General features: G+C 51.7%; 6 protein-coding genes across 6 annotated transcripts; 3 read left to right on the forward strand and 3 right to left on the reverse strand.

The window, feature by feature from the left end:
* Window positions 1-3,750: 3,750 nt before the first annotated feature.
* BKA67DRAFT_539467 (vivid PAS protein VVD) lies at window positions 3,751-4,524 on the forward strand (the record flags this gene model as incomplete). Its single annotated transcript, XM_046100638.1, has 3 exons — window positions 3,751-3,798; window positions 3,918-4,061; window positions 4,114-4,524. 3 exons carry the CDS (start codon window positions 3,751-3,753, stop codon window positions 4,522-4,524), a joined length of 603 nt encoding a protein of 200 aa, XP_045954129.1.
* A 2,329-nt stretch (window positions 4,525-6,853) lies between these two features.
* BKA67DRAFT_539468 (uncharacterized protein) lies at window positions 6,854-7,598 on the forward strand (the record flags this gene model as incomplete). Its single annotated transcript, XM_046100639.1, has 2 exons — window positions 6,854-6,889; window positions 6,951-7,598. The coding sequence occupies 2 exons, from the start codon at window positions 6,854-6,856 to the stop codon at window positions 7,596-7,598; spliced, it is 684 nt and encodes a 227-aa protein (XP_045954130.1).
* A 459-nt stretch (window positions 7,599-8,057) lies between these two features.
* Window positions 8,058-9,683, reverse strand: BKA67DRAFT_628954 (glycoside hydrolase; the record flags this gene model as incomplete). The annotated part of the gene is made up of 3 exons (XM_046105572.1): window positions 8,058-8,860; window positions 8,924-9,271; window positions 9,308-9,683. The coding sequence occupies 3 exons, from the start codon at window positions 9,681-9,683 to the stop codon at window positions 8,205-8,207; spliced, it is 1,380 nt and encodes a 459-aa protein (XP_045954131.1). The 3' UTR covers window positions 8,058-8,204.
* Window positions 9,684-11,616: 1,933 nt separating this feature from the next.
* On the reverse strand, window positions 11,617-12,294 carry BKA67DRAFT_539470 (uncharacterized protein; the record flags this gene model as incomplete). The annotated part of the gene is made up of 1 exon (XM_046100640.1): window positions 11,617-12,294. The coding sequence occupies one exon, from the start codon at window positions 12,292-12,294 to the stop codon at window positions 11,617-11,619; it is 678 nt and encodes a 225-aa protein (XP_045954132.1).
* A 608-nt stretch (window positions 12,295-12,902) lies between these two features.
* Window positions 12,903-14,452, reverse strand: BKA67DRAFT_539471 (uncharacterized protein; the record flags this gene model as incomplete). The annotated part of the gene is made up of 2 exons (XM_046100641.1): window positions 12,903-13,499; window positions 13,556-14,452. 2 exons carry the CDS (start codon window positions 14,450-14,452, stop codon window positions 12,903-12,905), a joined length of 1,494 nt encoding a protein of 497 aa, XP_045954133.1.
* A 2,171-nt stretch (window positions 14,453-16,623) lies between these two features.
* BKA67DRAFT_662395 (uncharacterized protein) lies at window positions 16,624-18,761 on the forward strand (the record flags this gene model as incomplete). The annotated part of the gene is made up of 3 exons (XM_046107989.1): window positions 16,624-16,686; window positions 16,745-17,174; window positions 17,227-18,761. 3 exons carry the CDS (start codon window positions 16,624-16,626, stop codon window positions 18,759-18,761), a joined length of 2,028 nt encoding a protein of 675 aa, XP_045954134.1.
* Window positions 18,762-18,796: the final 35 nt, after the last annotated feature.

The following is an 18,796-nucleotide window of genomic DNA, read 5'->3' on the forward strand; positions in this document are numbered from 1 at the left end:
TTTTGACTACGTGATGAGAACTGTGGCTTTTTTGCAGGCTCTTATCGTGGCACCGAGTTTCGTGTTCTAGTGATGCTGCGTCCAGGTGTGCATCTTGCACACTTGAGCACATTTTTGGATCGATTGGATCCGACGTCGGCGTTTTTGGCATCATGCGAACCTGGTTTCTCAGAAAGGATAATGACAGCACGGTGGTGTTGTTGAATAGATGTGATGCTACTTGTACGAGTATTGACTGGCTTCTCAACATCCCACTCACTTTTTCGAGTTTTCTAAAGCAGTAGAGAGTACTTCTTTTTAGGTTTAGCCTACATTATAGCGACTATAGTTTTGATTTTAGAGAGGGAACATCCCAACTCGGCATCTTTGCGCTTACAGATGGCGCAGAGCAGGGTGTTGTAATACTGTATCAGTATCTGGTATTGGGGTACGATGTTTGCATCAGGACAGGATATGATTTGTATTATACCAGCCTGCACTGGATAGCAGATAGTAGTTTGACCGATGTCTGAGATAGCGAATAGGTGTCAAGTCTAGCATTGTCAACACGAGGTAAACACGTCGCTGCCCCGAAGTTGTTTTCAAACAACCCTGAGGAGCGATCACGTGGTTCGACCAAACCTTATCGGTTCTCTTGTGCAAGCACCCGTTTTCCTTATGCCTCGTCTACGCTGCAAAGACATCCAGCTTGACAACGCTTGCGATTCGGGCGTAGCAAGGTCTAAGTTTGGCGAAGTCTTTCCAACTTGCATGCGGGCGTTTAACATTCCCTATTGTTTGACGAACCTCCTGCCAACTTGCTCCTTTAACATCATAATGTGAGTGAAGATAAGTGTTGGAGACGTACGGGACACCACAAGCTATTCCTGAACCGCGAAGTGTACCTAGCAACGCGGATGATGTCGAACCAAATTTAAAATAAAGTTCAGAGGCTCAAGAAGCGCAATCGACGCCCTACACGGTGATCCCCTTCCCCACTATCAACCGGAATTCTCTCGTCTGCGTAAGTAGAGGTCCTGCCCAGCCAAAGGCGTCGTATAACACGAAGACAAAATAGTGACAGCATCGAGAGAGATACGCCCCGTCGGAAGCAACAAACTTTCCATGGAAGGACAGACGGGAGACCTGCGAGCTGTCTTACATATCCGGCCGCCGCGAGATGGCACAGATGTGTGACCGGCCCCGAAGATCGAGCTCATTGCTCACACATGGTTGCACGACCAGAAAATGAGGCGGCACGAGGGCGCGCGCGCGCGCGCCTGGTCTGATGTGTATCTGTCCAGTGGTATGTTTCGCGGCAACGAGGGAGAAACCCCCCGGTGGTCAGTGATCAGGGTAGCTCCGTCGTATAGACTGGGGGCCTGATGAGACAGGCGTTCCGCAGACTGATCAGATTCCACGTCGGCCGGGCCTAGCGGGGACGACGACGTGGGAGCGAGATGCTTCGGCTACAGCAGTAAGATGTCCTTCACAAGAGCAAGCTGCCCGGAACCTAGCACAGAGGGCAACAGCAGTGCTGGACTTGTAGGATAGGCTAGTTCCCTCGGTTCATGAAACACAAAAGCGAAACTCGGAATATGGGGCTGGGAGAGGGTATACAAGTAGCCCATACTTGCGCTATTTAGTCACTTTGCTACTTTATATGAACTAAATTAACAGGTTACAAAGCGACAGCACGTTGAGTCTTTTGCAGGTGGTGACTACATGTCCTCAACACGCAGCATGGCAGATTTTGAGGGTGGCCGACGAATTCAGTTTGGCCTCGAGCATAATATCGAATGTTCTGATAGAGGCACAGGAGATCGCCACGTAGTTGCCGAAGCTCTTACTCCCGACACCAGCGATATCACTGCGGAAATCCATAATAGACTAGGCCTCTGTATGTATCTTTGTTTCATTACATAGCTGGACTTTGGTATTTCAATTTTACCTTGCTTTTTCTCCTATACTGCCAGTCATGCATGTTTCACTTATAGACTACCTGCAGGGTTGGTAACATCTTAAGCTTTCGTGCTATTGCTCAAATAGGTAGATATTATGAGTGCTGGCTGCGTCGAATGCGATATGCAGATGTGTAATCCGAAAGTATCGGGTAGTACGGCGTTGTGAGTGATTTCTACATGTACACTGCGTGGGGTTGTCAGACCGACGGTGAGAGCAAAAGTGGCTTAGGATGTCGTCATTGACTTTTCGGCTGTCGTGCCTGACCAATGGCACGACATGACTTGAACCATGTTTCCAAGCTCCTGGGATGAACTGTTGGACGCCAGCCGTTACGTGCTGTTTGTCTTGTATGCGATGCGGCCTGAGTCTCGTGGGGACGGATATGCAACGCTGTGGCACAGCTCATTCAGTTGTGGAATGCGAACGCAATGTGTTTTTGCCATTTGCGACAATTGTCATATTGTTGCAACGATCTAACCTCAGTCCGGCCAACCCTGACGTTACTTGTCCTTTATGGGCGCCGGCGGAAGCTTGAGCGCCAAAATTATGGGCCCGGGTCGCATTTGTCCCTGCAGATTTTATTTAGATGGATCCGCTTCGATTGGAGGATCGTTGATGGACGGCGATGGGAAAGAGCGGGCCTCCCAACCATGATCGGACGGGAGCCAATTCCAATGTGAGCACCGCATTTCCCTACTGTCTCAAGCCGTAAAAATAAACAACAACTACATGCGGGTATGCAGCACTCCTCCTCTGGCCCAATGATTTATTTAGCTTTCGGCATCGGTTTCGTGCGTGAGTCTGTCTGCGCGTCCAACGCCGAGGCCAATGGAAGAGAGTCGATCGCAATGGACGTCCATAATTTGTCATCTGCCAGTGCCGTCGCATACTCTGGACACCATATCTGGGGGTGATGTGGAATGGCCAGAGAGTGGTTCCGTACTCGTACCATTTTCGAGTTTGCAAACCCCATGCAATCTACATGACCGGCATTTATGTTTTCGATGGGCTCAAGATGGATATCTCAAATTGGATCTCCGGGCTCTCTCTCTCTCACGTATGGCTGTAGCGTAGAATGCTTGGGTCGGTACTTGGTACTGCCATCGTGATTTCGAAAGGGATCGAATTTCGGTTCTCGATAAGACAGTGGAAAGCCACATACAACCACCGCCTTCACTGCATCGAGCTTTTCTGGGGTCCGTCAGTGTCGATGCGGTCCACTAGTCTAATAGTGCAGAATGCCCGGGTAGCGTTTGGTTCAAGTGGTCCCTTCCAGAATAGGCGACCATGACGGCCTGCCAGCCACTGATCGTACAGGAAGACGACTAGGATGACCAGGATCGGTGCCCTATCACTGGCCAGGAGTATGTGGTCCGCGGGGGTAGGGTCCGCTCGCAGTTTGTTTCCCGTCACGCTTCTCTGCGTCTCGATCTGCGCTTGCCACACTTTTGTAAAGATCTACGAACAGCGGGAGCATCCTGATGATCGAGTCGGCGCCTGTGTTTGCGGTTTGCTAGGTCCTGCCATCCTCATCCCTCATGCCCTCCTGGGAACACAAAAGACGCATCGGGCATCACTGCAATACCGTCGTCCAAGGGCATCTTGTTTGCAACTTTCCTGATTACGACCGACAGCTTTTGCTGCTACATAATCTCACTTATTGCCGAACACATATACCTACCTCTATAACACCCCTATCAAATCACGCCACTGTTTTTTCTTATTCTTCTCGCCTGTCATCTATCTTGGACATTGGACTAGTCGAGTCTCACTAGCTTTTATTCTTTTGGCATGCGTACCTACCCCATGGCCGGCATGCCTGTCATGAACCCTTGGGAACAATCTGCCCTTCAGGTATGTTAGCTTCTTCATGTCAAGCATCGCCGTATCATTGGTCTTTGCTACGTTTTAATGCCTTCTGAGACTTCTGTCTGCACTGTTATTCCCACCGTCTGACTTATTTAATTGTGTAGTATCACTTCGATGCGGATGGCCACGCAACTTCCGAGACAACAGAACTGGAAGCAATAGCTGTTGCCCCCAAAAACAATGTTCACGATGCCATTATCTACCCTGGCCTGTATGCCCCTAGCGGGTACGACATGATGAACATCCTTGTAAGTTCCAAACCGCGACAACAAACAGGATTCTCTCGTTAACACAGCATAGATTCGAGTCATGTCCAGGGCGAACCCAACCGTTGAACTTGGTGCCATTGACGCTTCTTGCGCTCTTATTCTTTGCGACCTCCAACAACCAGATTACCCCGTGGTTTACGCCAACGATTCCTTCACCTACATGACTGGCTATACCCAGCGGGAGATTATTGGCCGAAACTGTCGCTTTCTTCAAGCGCCTGGTGGAAAGGTGCGAAGTGGGTCATCACGCAAACATGTTGACAAGGAGCTTGTCAAACAGATGCGTCGCGCCGTAGACGGCAACCAGGAGCTGGCGGTCGAGGTGGTCAACTTCAAGAAGAACGGTCAACCGTTCACCAATCTACTAGCCATGATTCCCATTTGCTGGGATAGTGCCGAGCCTCGATTTTCCGTCGGCTTCCAAGCCGAGAAGACTTGGTAACCAACAGACATTCTTACGACTTTCATTGGATCATTCAGGAGTTCTGCCCAGCGACAATCAGACGAAGGAATATGCTGCATATTTATTGGTGCTTTTAGGCATTTTCAACTAGACGGACGCATCTACACGGCAGCATTCAGGGCATCATTTGCTTTCAGGCATTTTCTTGATACCCATCTCTAGCATATCGCAGCTTGCATTTAACAGCGCGAAAGAGTTCTTGATTTGATATTACGAGCATGGAGTTTATCTGGGCATGGACTTGAGGTTTGGCGCTTTACTTTACGGCTTCTTTTAGGTCAAGCCAATTTGCATAGGTGGAATAAGCAAAACAAGGGGCGTCACGGGAATACTTGTTCGAAGAGGAATCATATGATATTTGCATCTAAATTGAACTGAAACATCGTTTAAAATGCATGTGTTTACAGACGGGGGTCTCTTGAAATATCGTTTTCTTGCTTATGAAGGTGTATTAGGGCTCCTCAGTGTACAAAGTTCCTGCATGGAACTTCAGTTACCACAGGATCTTTATTCCGCCGACGCACTGCATGTAACCGGGCGAATCCGTTTTATCTGCGTCCACTTGTGGTGCCATGTGGAACATAGGCTTTGGGGCAGCGGCCGACGGAGTGTCTTGTCACACCAAACAGGTGTTCACGATCTTGAGGCCCCTGCAGCTTGTATGCACATGCCCATCATCGTGCAGCCGACGGCTTGGCCAGAGTCACTTGAGCCACAACGCGTGCTGGAAATCGGATGATGAACTGCGTCTTCTTAAAGTTCATCCTGTCTGTATATCGCGAGGATTGCAAGTTGAGAAACTGCTGCAAGGTTTGAGTAGGCCAGGGTTAGCTTGCAGCCCACACCGATGGACAAGCAAGGCATGTAACACTAGTAAATAGCGAACACGAAAATGTGGTGGTCGCTTTGAGCAATTGCCGGCATTATGAGAATCATCTGGCATATCCTTGAGTTGTGCTAACAACGTTCATCTCAGTAGTTATAGACCCCCAATCGAAATTCCCCGGCTACCCTGTCATTTTCCCGGAGTCTACACCTAGCCGATTCCGTAGGCTGCGACATAGGTTTCGGTGGCCATAGTTGCCGTCAGCCACGTAATATGGTTTTACCCAAATGTGATATTTTGAAGAAATTTTTCATTTAAACTTTTCCCTCCTTCCTGCAGCAGTAGCCCCCGTTCACCATCGGAGATGTGGACAGACGTCGTCCTCTGCACAGTCGATAGCGAAAGCTCTTCTTGCGCACGTTGCGACAATGGGCGGAGGCTATGTAGCTTTTGGAATTAGGGTGTCAAAGTTGCAAAACTATTGTCGAATGTCCTGCCGTCTCCGTTCAAATGAAATGCTTAACCAGCTACACCTACGCGTATGCGTATAGCATGACCCTGTCTACTCTCCTGAAGATGAATCACACGGATTGCTGGGATGTGAATCGCTGGTCATAGTTATGGTATAGCGTCAAAAATGCCTAACGTGAAAAGTGGTCTATGCGTGGTGCCTTTTAACCAATCAACTGACAAGGATACCGAGTTGTAGTGGGTTCGCCGTGCACAAGCGAGAAGGTCATGCACCTATATGGATTTTGGGCCAGTGGTCACCAGTCACCTCACCTCAAGCTCCTCACAATGCGTGGAAGAAACCTCTATTAATTCATGTTCAGCTTCCAATCCCAGCATCCTCTTGTCGGCCACGTGTTAGACATCGGTAATCACCAATTCAGCGTTCGACCGCAGGACCGGGGCGCTTTGCAGATCTCGGGATGTTACGAAAGCGTCTTCCTGAAACGTGGGATCAATCCATACCCGTTGTATCAGTGCGCCGTTTCGGATCCCCCATCTCGCCCAAGAAACATCTTGACCAAGAATCTGTCAAGATCTGAAACGCCACACGGCACTGATTTGCACCAAGATGTGCGCGCTTATAACCTCTCCAGTCCCGCCTCGACGCTCTGCGCGTCTCAGGTACTCAGCAACGGTTTGAAGGGGACGTGCCCTATGGGTGTGGTAGAGGCGACTCCGGTCAAGTGATGGGAATTGGATCGCGTTGAAATATCGGACGACTTCCAAGTGCCGAAAGCTTTAATAATGGTGGTTTTAAGTTGTGTTTTGTTTCCATGCCCTTTTTCTTTTGGCATTTCAAGAAATGAGCTCTTGTTTCTGTTTCTGAACCGTAGTTCATGCCACTAGCTTCTGTGCCACGAGATCTGATGAACGCCTGCATGAACAAGACGTCAAGTGATCGAAGCTTAAACTGACTGATATACCCAAACATCAACCATCGCGGGCCATAAACGCTCTTACACAGGCGCCATGGCTGCACTGTGCAGTAACCGCGCCGAGGGCTTCGTACGTTCATGTCATGTGCCAGCATATTCCTGCAACAGATATAACTAATCTCCAACCCTAGGGCCCCATCTCACAACTAAGCAGCCCGCTCCCAACACAATGCTTCTTCGACACAGTGCTCGTGCCTGTGCCGACGTGGCTCTACCTCATCAGCCTGCCGATTCTCTTCCTCCTCACGCCCAAGCGCAGCCGCAGCCCAAAGCGACTGCCGCACGCCTCGCTCTCCTCGGCCTGGCGCGCCAAGTGGAAGCGCATCCTGCTGGTCGCCGCGTACTACTTCGTCATCGCCGTGCTGATCCTCATGGAGACGGTCGAGGTCGTGCAGCTCGCCAAGGCGGGCCTGGGCGTCGGGCTCATCCCGTTCGCCTACGCGGGCTTCCTGGCGGCCATCGTGCTCCAGGCGACGGACGGCGGGTTCAGGAGGATACGGGGCTACTGGGCCGCCAGCACCGCCTTCTGGGTCGCGGGGGCGGCGATCACGGCGCTGAAGATCGTCGGGGTGCTGGGGCTGGGGCTGGAGGGCCGCTTCGCGAGGGAGGGCACGCCGTATGCGACCGTGCATCAGTTTACGGACCTCGTGATCCTGGGCGCGTTCTACGTCCTGGCGATTGTCGGGGAGATGGGCATCATGGTGGTGCGGAGGAAGGGCAGGCATCTAGAACGAGAGGATGATGCGGTGGAGCTGAGGAGTGAGTTTGACTGGAAGTGACGACGGAGACGAGAGATGAATAATTTGTTATTATATGTATGAGTATTCGTACTTTCGCGTTGTCTGAGTAACCTTAGCCTAGAGGGCAGGCTCATCGATAATGGATAATTAATACGATCAACGAAAATACGAGGTCAAAGGCTGGGAGAATGTGACATGATTCCAAGCACAGGGTCCTGTGCAGGACGGATACTCTTGACCGCTGTGCAAGACACCATGAGTGAATTGCATTTGACGATCTCTTCCTGAGGTTGAGACGAGATCCGAGAACTGTGTATTATTAGTGACTGTGCCGACTTTTTGACACCTCGTCCTAGACTGTCTTGGATGTCCTACTGGCGCACAAAGGCGGGATGTCAACTCAGTTACCCACACACACATGTCGCACGATACATTCACACCTCTGCATTAATTCAATGGTTCATTCCGAGTAATGAAGGAAATATCTTCAAGTTTTCTATCGACAATATGAAGCCTAAGAGAAGCTATGCAACCTGCATCCCAGCTTTTGTATGCTATCTACATGAAATGAACATCTGCAGACATTGCCAAGCCCACCATCTCGCGACGGTGACAACAATCAGTTCCGGACCAGCGTAGGACACTTTATTGGGTGAAGGTCGAGTTAATGGGCCCGAAGCGGATGTTGCTGTAGGTAACCTGGTCACTGCCCTGCTTGGACTCGACATCGGCAGGGACACCGGAGCTGGTGTCGCAAGAGCCGCGGGCGGTGCCGGGGGCGGTGCCGTCGACGGGGTAGGTGGAGTCGAGCCACAGCATGTTGGCGGCGTGGTCGTCCCAGATGGACATGACGAGGACCATGGGGCCGGCGAGGGCCTTGCCCATCTGCGCCAGCCCTCCCTGGGTCTCGAAGTTGTTGGTGTCGCCAAAGGCCGTCTTCTGGGCCGCGCAGTACGTGGGGTCGATCTGGTTGCCGGTGGTGCCGTCGATGGTGGTCTCGGAGTTGGGGATTACCTTGCCGTTCTGAACGTAGTAGCGCTTGATGGCATCGAGGCCGCCCGAGGAGCCCTTGATGAACTGCGTCACGACAGTAAACTTCTTGGAGGTGTCGACAGTCAAGCCCTTCCCGTAGAAGTCGGTCACACCCTGGCGGTACGAGTTGAAGTCGCAGCCATCGGGGTCACAGTCACCGGAGTAGCGGTCGCTGGAGTACGTCCCACCACAGGCGTCGCCACTGCAGGCGTGCTGGCCGATGGTCTTGCAAGGGTGAGGTGTGAAGGCGGTGGAAACACTGTTTGCCTCTGTTGTGCTTGTCAGTCGCTTATGCTTCAGCATTTGGGAAAAGGCCGTCAAATATCACGTACCCCAGATATCCATCTCGGAGCAGCACGAACCCTGCTGACCGACACCTGCGTTCGCGTCGTTGGTCGAAGGCTTCCATTGGTCAGAGTTTGCCTGACCGTTGATGAACTTGAGGTCACGCGGGCACTGGGCATCGCAGTAGCCGGTACCGTATTTGGCGCCGGCCTTGTTGGTGGAGTACTTGGACTTGCCACCGTCCTCGTCCATGGAGACGAAGTACAAGGCTCCGTTCAAGCCACAGCCGAGCTTAGACACGTCAACATCGAACGTGAACTCGTTGCCCAAAAGGGTAAACATCTGGTACTTGTCCACGCCGTTCATAAGGTACAGACGGGATCCAATGTTGGTGGCTGGGATTCATCAGCTGGGGTTATCCATTTCCAAACCGACCGCCATCGAAGACATACAGTATTGGCCCTTGGTAACGAACTTGAGCGTCATGGCATTGCCGCTAGTGCTCACACCATAAGTACCAGGATAATCAGCACCATCGAGAGCGCAATTAGCAGCACAGCTCTTGGCGTCGGTGCAGGCACTAGAGTTCCACTCGTTGCCGGTGTAGCAGTTAGTGGAGCCCGACGTGCTGTGAAGCCACCGCCAGTTAGAGTCGACGGTGACCTCGCCGTTCTTTGTCGTGCAACTACTAGCGCTTGTGCATGTCTGCCAGGACATCTTGGGATGAGTCTCAGTTGTCAGGGTGCCGACCTGTTGAGCCTTGGCCGCAGCCAAAAGGCCACCGATTGTAGCGATTTTCGAAATCATTTTGGCAACAGTGAATGAGTCCTGGTGTATTGAATGATGTCGATGGTTTTCTTCCAAATGAGTAGGATCTGAGTAAGGCTTGCTTCCTCCATCTTTATATGAGAAATGTGAATGGCCAAACCTTGTGTAAACGTCCTAATCCGGATGTCGGTCATGGTCGTCCATGATGTCCAACTGACAGATATTAGAAGCAGTGGAGTCCTCGGCAAGCTGGGCCTGCTTGCCGGATGATCTTCTGCCAGCTAGCACCGATACGTTGTGGCAATATCTTGAATTGGTGCAGGCGATACGATCATGACCCTGCGGAACGGTAGAGATAAGCGGGTCCGTAAGATACACCACAATATTCGCTTGACGGAAACGATGCATAGAAGTGTGCCGTTTGTGCATGAGACATTCCCCATGGGGAAATGAGTCCAGTGATTCCTGCAGAGGTTAGTCGAGATCTGCGCGCTGTACTGATCATAGCTCTACAAACTGGACAACATGAATGAAGTTGAATTCAAGAGCCTCAACTTCACTCCAGCATGATGACAAAGAGAAAATATCGGCCATCTGCCTTGCAGTAATGAACAGGGTCTTATCGTCCTGCCAAGTGTCTTGGACACCGGGAACAGGAGCGAGGTTCGATGCTTGGCCGACGTGGGATATTGGAGAATGTTGGAGACGTTGGTCTCTAGAACTCTGGTGGGTGTAGATGACACCAGGCAGATTGCAAGAGGGAGACAGAGCCTTGTATTGGTAGTAAACCACCTGATTTTGCTGCGACGTAACCAAACGATCTCATCGCTACGGACGCTACCTCAATACGATTTAGCGCATCAATATGTCCCCTTGGGTATGCAGACCCAGTGATGATCGGAATGGTTGCTTGATAGGTTTAAACATGTGAAAATCCCTGCATAAGCGTAAGTCCATTGGCCGCTGCCGCTACAAAACACAGCCGTCCAGAGGGGACAATTTCCTTTTCCATAGACCTGGCCAAGAAGCTGTTTAGAATGAGAACACCATCATTGTGCGCCGATCTGGCAGCTCATCCCGAGCGTACTTCAGTTCGAGGTTTCAGCTTTGGAGGCGATCATTGCAGTCTTGTGCTCGGAGCTACTGCATGGCGGCTAAAGTTCATCAACCATAAAGTGGACGGGAATCACTGATTTGGCAGTCCCATGCTAAAGAAACATGGAGCCGGGCAGGGGTTCTCCTCATTCTCCGAGGGAAAATAAATAAGCTTATGTTAATCACCAGCCAATGAATGTGTACGAGCCAAGCAACTGCCGTGGGACGTTCCGAAGTGTTTATATTTGCCTCGATTAACTGGTTCCGGATAAATGCCTAGTTGCCAGACATACCTCTTTCGCACCACCCTAGCAAGGTTCCGGCAAGAAATTTCATCCCACGCTCTCATGATATCTCGGGGCGGATCTCGGTATTATTAACCAGCCTCACCTCGTCTTGGCTGGCGGTCATAGGTCGATGGATATTGCGCAGAACCAAGACATATCGGGCATTGTTGCAAGTATATTGTTGCAAGATCTGCTTTTAGCCTCGCGGACGGCGAAGGCCTTTCGAACCGGCCTGTAGTAGCATCCGGAGCGTGGCAGAACGATCTTTCCTTTGTGGGCGGCGCCGAACGGCTCTGAATCGGCGTTCATGGCAAAGATATCGCATGTTATTGGCCTGTTGCAGTCTTGCATCGAATGCAGCCTCATATACGTACGAATTGGCTGACGAGCATACCTCACTACTCTAGAGGCGCGAAATTCCGCAGCACAGCGCGTTGTCCGGCGGCTCGGCTTGAGCAGCGCGACATTTACTACCATGTTCGCGTCCTGCTTGACCATGCATGGGTTTCCCAAGTGTCCTGAAGCACATGCGCCTTGGTCTGGCGGCCGTGTAGAAACTGTGCCTAGATTATCGTCTGCCATGTATGTACTCAACTTTCTTCGTCTGGAATGCCCAACGTTCCTAGCTTGTCGTCCAACCACCGCGCCAAGTCCTCCGCCTGTCTTCTCATCAGCACCACAGCTCCTGTAGTCACAGTGCCGGTGGTTGCGACACTGTTCATCGTGGGTGCCGCACTGGCCACGCTGGCGACCTCACTGGGGCTGCCCAGTGGCGGACTGGAATGGGTATCTCCCGCTGCTCCAGGTTGTGACTGTTGCGAGCCCGGAACCGCTAAACTCTGCTGCGGTGCCCCTTGTGCGTGGGACTGGCTCTGATCGGAAGCAGGAGCGCTAGTACCATCAGGCGCGGGACCTATACACACGAACAAGAGTCCACATCTCAGCTTCCTGACTACGAGGACGCCGGCGCTTAGTTGTATTGTGACGGCGGTCGGCTTGTTCTCGGTGCCGTTCCGAGAGCCCCGTGCTGCGCTTTGCGGTAATGCGTCGTTCGCGGGAGGACCAGACGAGTATATTGACCATACGGAAGCGGCGACTGTACACTGGGTTCGGAGGGTGCTGACGGGATGCGCTGAGGCGTGGGCGAGGAGTTTGCCGGATAGAGTGGTCAAGAGGGCTGTGTGGATTTGGGGCGACAAGTTGGAGCGCAGGAAACCGGTGAGTCGTTTGGTAAGTAGAAGAGGCGGTGTCGGTGCGGAGAGAGACATGGCTGCTATGTGTGTGGGTGAATATTGTTGCTGTCGGAATGCGAAGATCATCAAGCGTTGTTGCATGTGAGGTGCAGGTGTAGTAGGTGTGGGTGTGATTGTGCTAGCTGCTCTCGACCGACGCAGGCATATACCGGCTCGGAGGGCTACTGTCTCGTAGTCTAGGGAGAGGCTTCTCGTAGGAGTGGGCGTGCTCTTTTCTCCGATGAAGCTCAGGGCCAAGTGAGGTGGATGTCAAGCTCTCGGAAAGCCGACGTTCCAGGGATTGGAAGTCGACTGGAAGCTATTCAGTGCTAACCAGCTGCCCCAACGCTGCCCCTCTGTCATACTTCGTACCATGTAACCTTGGGGAGTTAGCGCGGCTGTGGCCCGAGCTCCGGTCCCCCCCTATACATACCACAGTACCCTCACCAATGGTGCTTGCACGTCCGAGGCAGGCAGTTATTATATTGATCTTAATTCAAATATGACAGGTAGAACCTCCAAGCCCCTGGATCGCACAAAGCTATGAACTCCTATCCCGCACTTCCTACGAACGCCTTCATCTTCCAAGCACGTCAAAGCAATTCCCAACCGGCACCGATGAGCTCAAAAAAAGGGGACACGATTCAATGCACCATTCCTGGGCGAAAGTGAGTTTCAGCAGTCGTGTTTCTTACTTCGTCAACCACCTCGCTGATCTCCTGCAAGAGCAAGTCCATACTCGTTGGTTCCTCGGCATCGTCGTTGAAGCGATTGCTAGTCTTGAAATGCTCGAGTAAGTCCTTCTTGCGCTGCTCCTGTCTCGCGTGCTTGGCCTCAGCCTCCCTGTCTCGTCTATCCTGTATCCCCCGAACATGATCAGCCGTCACGACGTCCTTGCCCTCGTCCTTGACGATGCGGAACTTATCGTAGAGATCCCTGGCCTTTCTGTAAAGTGTGAAGGTCTTGTCCCGCTCGAACGTGTTGTGCTGGTCAGCAGCCGTGATTACACTTGTATTGTTAGCACGAGGCTCTTCAATCCTATAGAGCTCGTGAACAAAGTTCTTGAGCACCTTGGTGTACGGCGCGTCCGCGAGTTGCCGCTGCCACTGCTGCTCAGGTAGAGTTTTGGTATATGTAAAGTGTCGCAATGCCTCGCTGTGGGTTTCTGGTGGAATCATCATGGCAACGATCACGTCTGCTAGTGCACGATACTCGCTCGTAATTGTGTAGATCGCATCGGCCTGTAACAACACCATCAGCAAGTCGCACAGTAAATCTTCACTCAACATGAACTTACATATCCGGAGGTAGTGTCTTGATGAGAGTCCAAGTCCCGGAGTTCTGCATAGGAACTCTGCTTGCCCGTCTGGCTAGGAGGAGCAAGCACTTTTTGAGTCGAGGCTGGTGGGACTACGTCCAGGACACCATTGAAGACCCCGGAGACAAAGGCGTTGCTGAAGTTGGCCAGCTTGCACAGTCCATAGGTCTCGAACTTGGTCTGGGGATGACAGAAGAAGATATTATCGGGTCGGATATTCCGATGTAGGATGGTATGCCAGTCAATGTTCGCACCCTTGACCACCCAGGCGTTCCGAGTGCAGTCCCAATCCTCCCTTAGACCATGGTGCAGCCAGGCCAAGGCTCTCAGCACAGAGACGACTACGTGCCAACAGAAAGCTTCTGGCAAGAACCCTGTCCACTCCCTCTGGGAGGATGGGAGGCCGTCCGCGGCTTCTCTCTGAAGCTGGTCGTCGTGCAGACTCGATCTGGACGTATGTCTCTCCGCAAAGAACAAGTTTTCCAGAGTGCCAGCGTTACAGAAGTCCCAGATGAAAAATTGCCGTGGTGGACCTCCCGAGATTGTTGCAGTCTCGGTGGTTTGTATTTGAATCCAATCAACAAAATTGATGAGATTCTCGTGGTTGAAGATGCGCATGATTGGCTCCATGATATTCATATCATGTTCGTCTGGGCTTAATACATGTCCGAACGGGGTCAACTGACCGACTGCATCTTGGAGTAAGTCTGTCTCATCACGTGCTAGAAACTCGAAACGATCTCTCTTGCGGCTGACTATCCAGGTGCCGGGGGACTTTTCGGTAACGAATTCGTACTTTAGCGATCTCTTCTTAGCAGCATCGTGCTCGAGGCGCTCTGTGTCCACCTCAAACGTTGGCTCTTGTGGAGTGGCCATGGTGCATCAACGACTATTGCACACGGAATTGCAGGTTTGCAGTTGGGACGATTCTGCAATCCATTGGAAGGACCTGGGTAGAAAAAGAGCCATGAGGTGAGCCTTTGGTATGCATGTTTGCACTGGCATTGTTTCAAGTTTGCGAAGCATTTGGTACATTCCAGACGAAATGAACAGGAGCCATTCTTGTATCTCTTTGTTGACTCGAGGGAGAACATTGAGGCCAGGTTGCCATGGTGTTCATGCATCCCTCGCTTCGTTGCTGCCTTTGCTTAAGACTCGAGTAGTATCAAAGCCGCGCAGGAGAATCACGGAAGCTTGATTTGAAGCCCCATATTGGACTGCGCATCTCTTACTGGCTGCCTCTCCCAGAATACGATGGGAGTATGGTCTCCTACTTACTGTCGGGACACTCTTCGCTGGTGATGTTCTGTCACGATGTTCAACAATGGATAGTACGCGACGCACTCGCAACCTCGCTTACGTAGAGACGGAAATAGCTTGATCTAGGTCTGGAGACTGATACCGCGCGCTTGAGCAACCGCGCAGACGCAGAAGCGATGCGCGATCATACGACACGACTTCAAGACACCACGCTCCCTCGCATGCGGCTGCAGATTGTGTCGGCAAGCGGCGGCCAAACATATGACCAGTTTTGATCTGATCTGGTGGCGAAACAGCGGGAAGCGGGAGGCCGCTTGGCTGACCCTGTGAAAGGCAATGTTTCGACGTTTCGGCACCTCATAACTGTCGTAGAGCCGTCTTGGCGGGGGAGCTGGCGGGCAGGGTCTCTCCTGCTTGTGATGAGTGGACATGGCGCAATGACTGGATAAGCAGGCCAAGATGCCTAATCCCAGCTATCGAATACCAATTTAAATCCGCCCAGCGGTATCCACTTCTCAAACGCTCACGGAAGTCAGACTACACCATATTAAGTGCCTGTTCCTGCATTTTTGGCTCCTGCTTCAATAGGCTGCCAATCAAATGAGCTCGTTCCCCCATCCGTGCTCCCAATACCCTTGCACAGATCGTAGGACCCTTGGAGCTACTGGCCAATCCTAAACCGAAATGTACGAATCTCAAACCACACACCCGCCAAGCAAGGGCTGTCGACCTCGTCCTTTCCGCGTTTTCCAATCCGATGGCTATCTCGTCTCGTCTCGTCTCGTCTCGTAGTCGTACTCGTCCCTCGTCAGCACCATTCATGAGATACTAGGTTAATTACCTTCAAACCCTCGTCGCTCTGATGAAGCTGTCGTACCCTCATTTCGCTTGCAAACAATCAATTGCAATTATATACACGGGACAATCAACCCACACACCCCCGTACAATCGTTCTGTCAATTCTCACGAGCTAACCTCTCACCCGAGTCAATCCTTTCCCTTTTTTCGCCGCAGTCCACCTGCCGCATCAATCCGAGCGCATTGTCGTCGCGCTTCAACTTGAGACGCTGCCCTGCAAGCCTGTGAGGGACGATCATACTTGGGACGGTTCCCTCCAGCCCAACATTTTGTGTTAATCCATATTTCTCGCCACTTCGCTGTCCTGGAACCGCTGTCCGCCTCTGTTGTAACCCGCACAAGCCAAGCATAACCCATACTGAAAACGCAGATCAGAATTCCACAGCCAAGAATAGCGTTGAAGGTTTGGCAGAACGTGTCAAGCATGTCACCACAATAGCATCCGCTTTGTCACCCGATTAACCTTGTTTGGAATGCGCCCTCTCTGCTAGGAGCTGAGACCTGTCGCAATTGACAGGCGTTGAACTTCGTTGTCGCCGGCCCACGCTAGGGTTATTCTCAAACCAAGCCTTTCTCTGACTTCATTTCGTTCATTCATTTCATCATTATATCTTTCTTGTCAGGTCCGGCAAGCTTTAGTCTTCCTTACCCAACAGGAGCACAGTCGGATAGCTTCGCGGGCGAGTGACGACTTGTGCTAGACGGCGGGACCGGTTGGACGACACGATACTGATCACGACGATTCAAACGACGATACTATTTCTTTCCTTTCTTTGATACCCTAACTCGCTGGGTAGCTGGACTCTGCTTAGACGAGTCTTTTCTTTCGCGTTTTCTTTTGTTCAAGGCCGCTATTGGATTACCAGCAATATCGGACCCTACATTGTTCAGGTGACATTTACAACGTTTGTCCAAGAGATTACTCCAAGATGGGTTTATTTGGCGGTCGAAGCGCCGTCGAAGTGCGTGCTGAACAGAAGTGGGATTATATTGTAAGTGTGCTAGGACGCTGTCACTCCACATGAGACATTGCTAATGCAGCCCTCGCAGAGTTTAAAAGACTTCAAATCCAACTCTGGCTTTGCGGTTGCCGCTTACATCTATTTGTACATTTCGGTTCTTATCTCACTTGCAGTCTACGGCGTTGATAGCTTTACTGCTGTCTCGCTTCTGGCTTTTGGCAAATGGACATCGAGCATTGATGCAAATAAGATCATCGACTTTACCATTCAAAAATGGATCTTTTCCGTTTGTATCATCGCTTCATTTGTCAATCTTGGTTATGAACATTTTCGTGCCTGGCGCGTCATGAAGCGCGGCAGTGTTGCAGAATGCTATTTGGACAACTTGGCAGTCAAAATGGAAAGTACGAGGATGGGCAGTGGCCAAGGCTGGCGACGCTTCTTGGTCTTTGCCGAGTTGACCAAGTCCAAGAAGGGAGCCGAGTATGTTGCCTTGTTCACCTACTTTAGCTTTCAGTGTGAGTAACTCCAATCACAACCAAGACCCACCTGGTGGCTAACGCTCCCTAGCTTGGATCCGAGTCATCTTGTGCTCTGGACCACGTCAATTTGTCAATGCTATTACAATCTATGCCGTATTCAAATCGGATGACTTTTTGACAGACAAAGGCTCTGCCGACCAGTCTATTATGAACTTCTTCACCAAGGTTGGTGCGCTTGCCAATGAGAACTATCAGCAGGCAGTTGTATTATCTGGCATGGTATTCACGTTGATCATCTGGGTTTTCTCTGCTCTGTCACTTTTGCTGGGGGCCATCTTCTACATCTTCTTCCTCTGGCACTACATCCCTAAGCAGGATGGGGGGCTATCCGGGTACTGCGGACGGAAGATCAACAAACGATTGATGAGGATCGTTGCCAAGAAGGTCAACAAGGCTATTGCTGAAGAAGAGCGACAACGTGCCAGGGCTGAGTTCAAAGCAGCCAAGAAGGCGGGTGAAAAGCCGCCGGTGGGAAGGCAGGCTACGTTGCCCACGATACCAAACCTGGAACCGAAGAAGGACGATTCTCTGCCAGATATGCCCATGCTCAATCGCAACGATACAATGGCAACATTGCCTGTGTATACGTCTCGGCCTGGCAGCCCGGGTGGCATTGAGATGAATCCTTTGCCGCAGCAGCGTCCAATGCCACAACGCGCAGGGACAAGCAATACCTTCATGTCACAATCAAGTTACTCTTCCAATGCCCCGCTGATGGGCAGTGCTGCTGGCATGGGTTATGATCGTTCTGCATCTCCTGAACCAACACTGCCCCAAATCGACCTCAACAACTATCCTCCATTCCGGCCTAATACATCCCAATCGAACCGGAGCTTCGGACAGGGCCCTTCGTTGCATAGAGTCCAGACTAGTAACGGCTCCAACTTCGGCGCGCAATACGCTCAAAGTCCATCAGCGTACCAATCGGACCAGATGCCAGTTATGCCGCTACCAGTTAGAGCGCCGACTGTGGGAAGCATGGATAGTTACGGTCCTCCTGGACCTCGCCCAATGAACCAATTCGGGTCTGGCCCTAGGCCAATGCCTTCGGGCAGGCCAGTTTTCGACGATGGCATGAGTGGCCGTGCTAGTCCTGCGCCCTCAAACTTTTCCTATCGCCCTGGTCCAGGACCTTCCCGACCATTATATGAGGATGGAATGAATGGTCGCGCTAGTCCCGCACCCTCTAACTTTGCGGGCCACCCAGGTCCCGGTTCAGGTCCAGCCCGGTCAACTTACGACGATGGAATGAGTGGCCGTGGCAGTCCCGCGCCCTCCAACTTCTCTAGCCGTGGGCCGCCTATGAATAGGCCTGGCTTCAATGGCGGGCCGATGTCGCCTATCCGTAGCGCAACTGGTCCGGTCTATTTGCCCAACAGACCACAATTGCCGCCTCAGAGAAATATGACAGCACCGATGCCGCCCAGACCTGACGACTACATAAACCGTCCTGGGACTGCTACCAGCCAGAGAACTATGCCCATGCCGCGACCCGGACCTGGGCCAGGATATGGGTATAATGATGACATTGAGTCTCAACGAGGTCCACCACCGCGGTGGTGAGATAAAACATCAATGAATAGAGCAAGACGAAAGAA

The sequence above is a fragment of the Truncatella angustata genome (genome assembly GCF_020726525.1).
Source record: "Truncatella angustata strain MPI-SDFR-AT-0073 chromosome Unknown BKA67scaffold_8, whole genome shotgun sequence".
Lineage (NCBI taxonomy): Eukaryota > Fungi > Ascomycota > Sordariomycetes > Amphisphaeriales > Sporocadaceae > Truncatella > Truncatella angustata.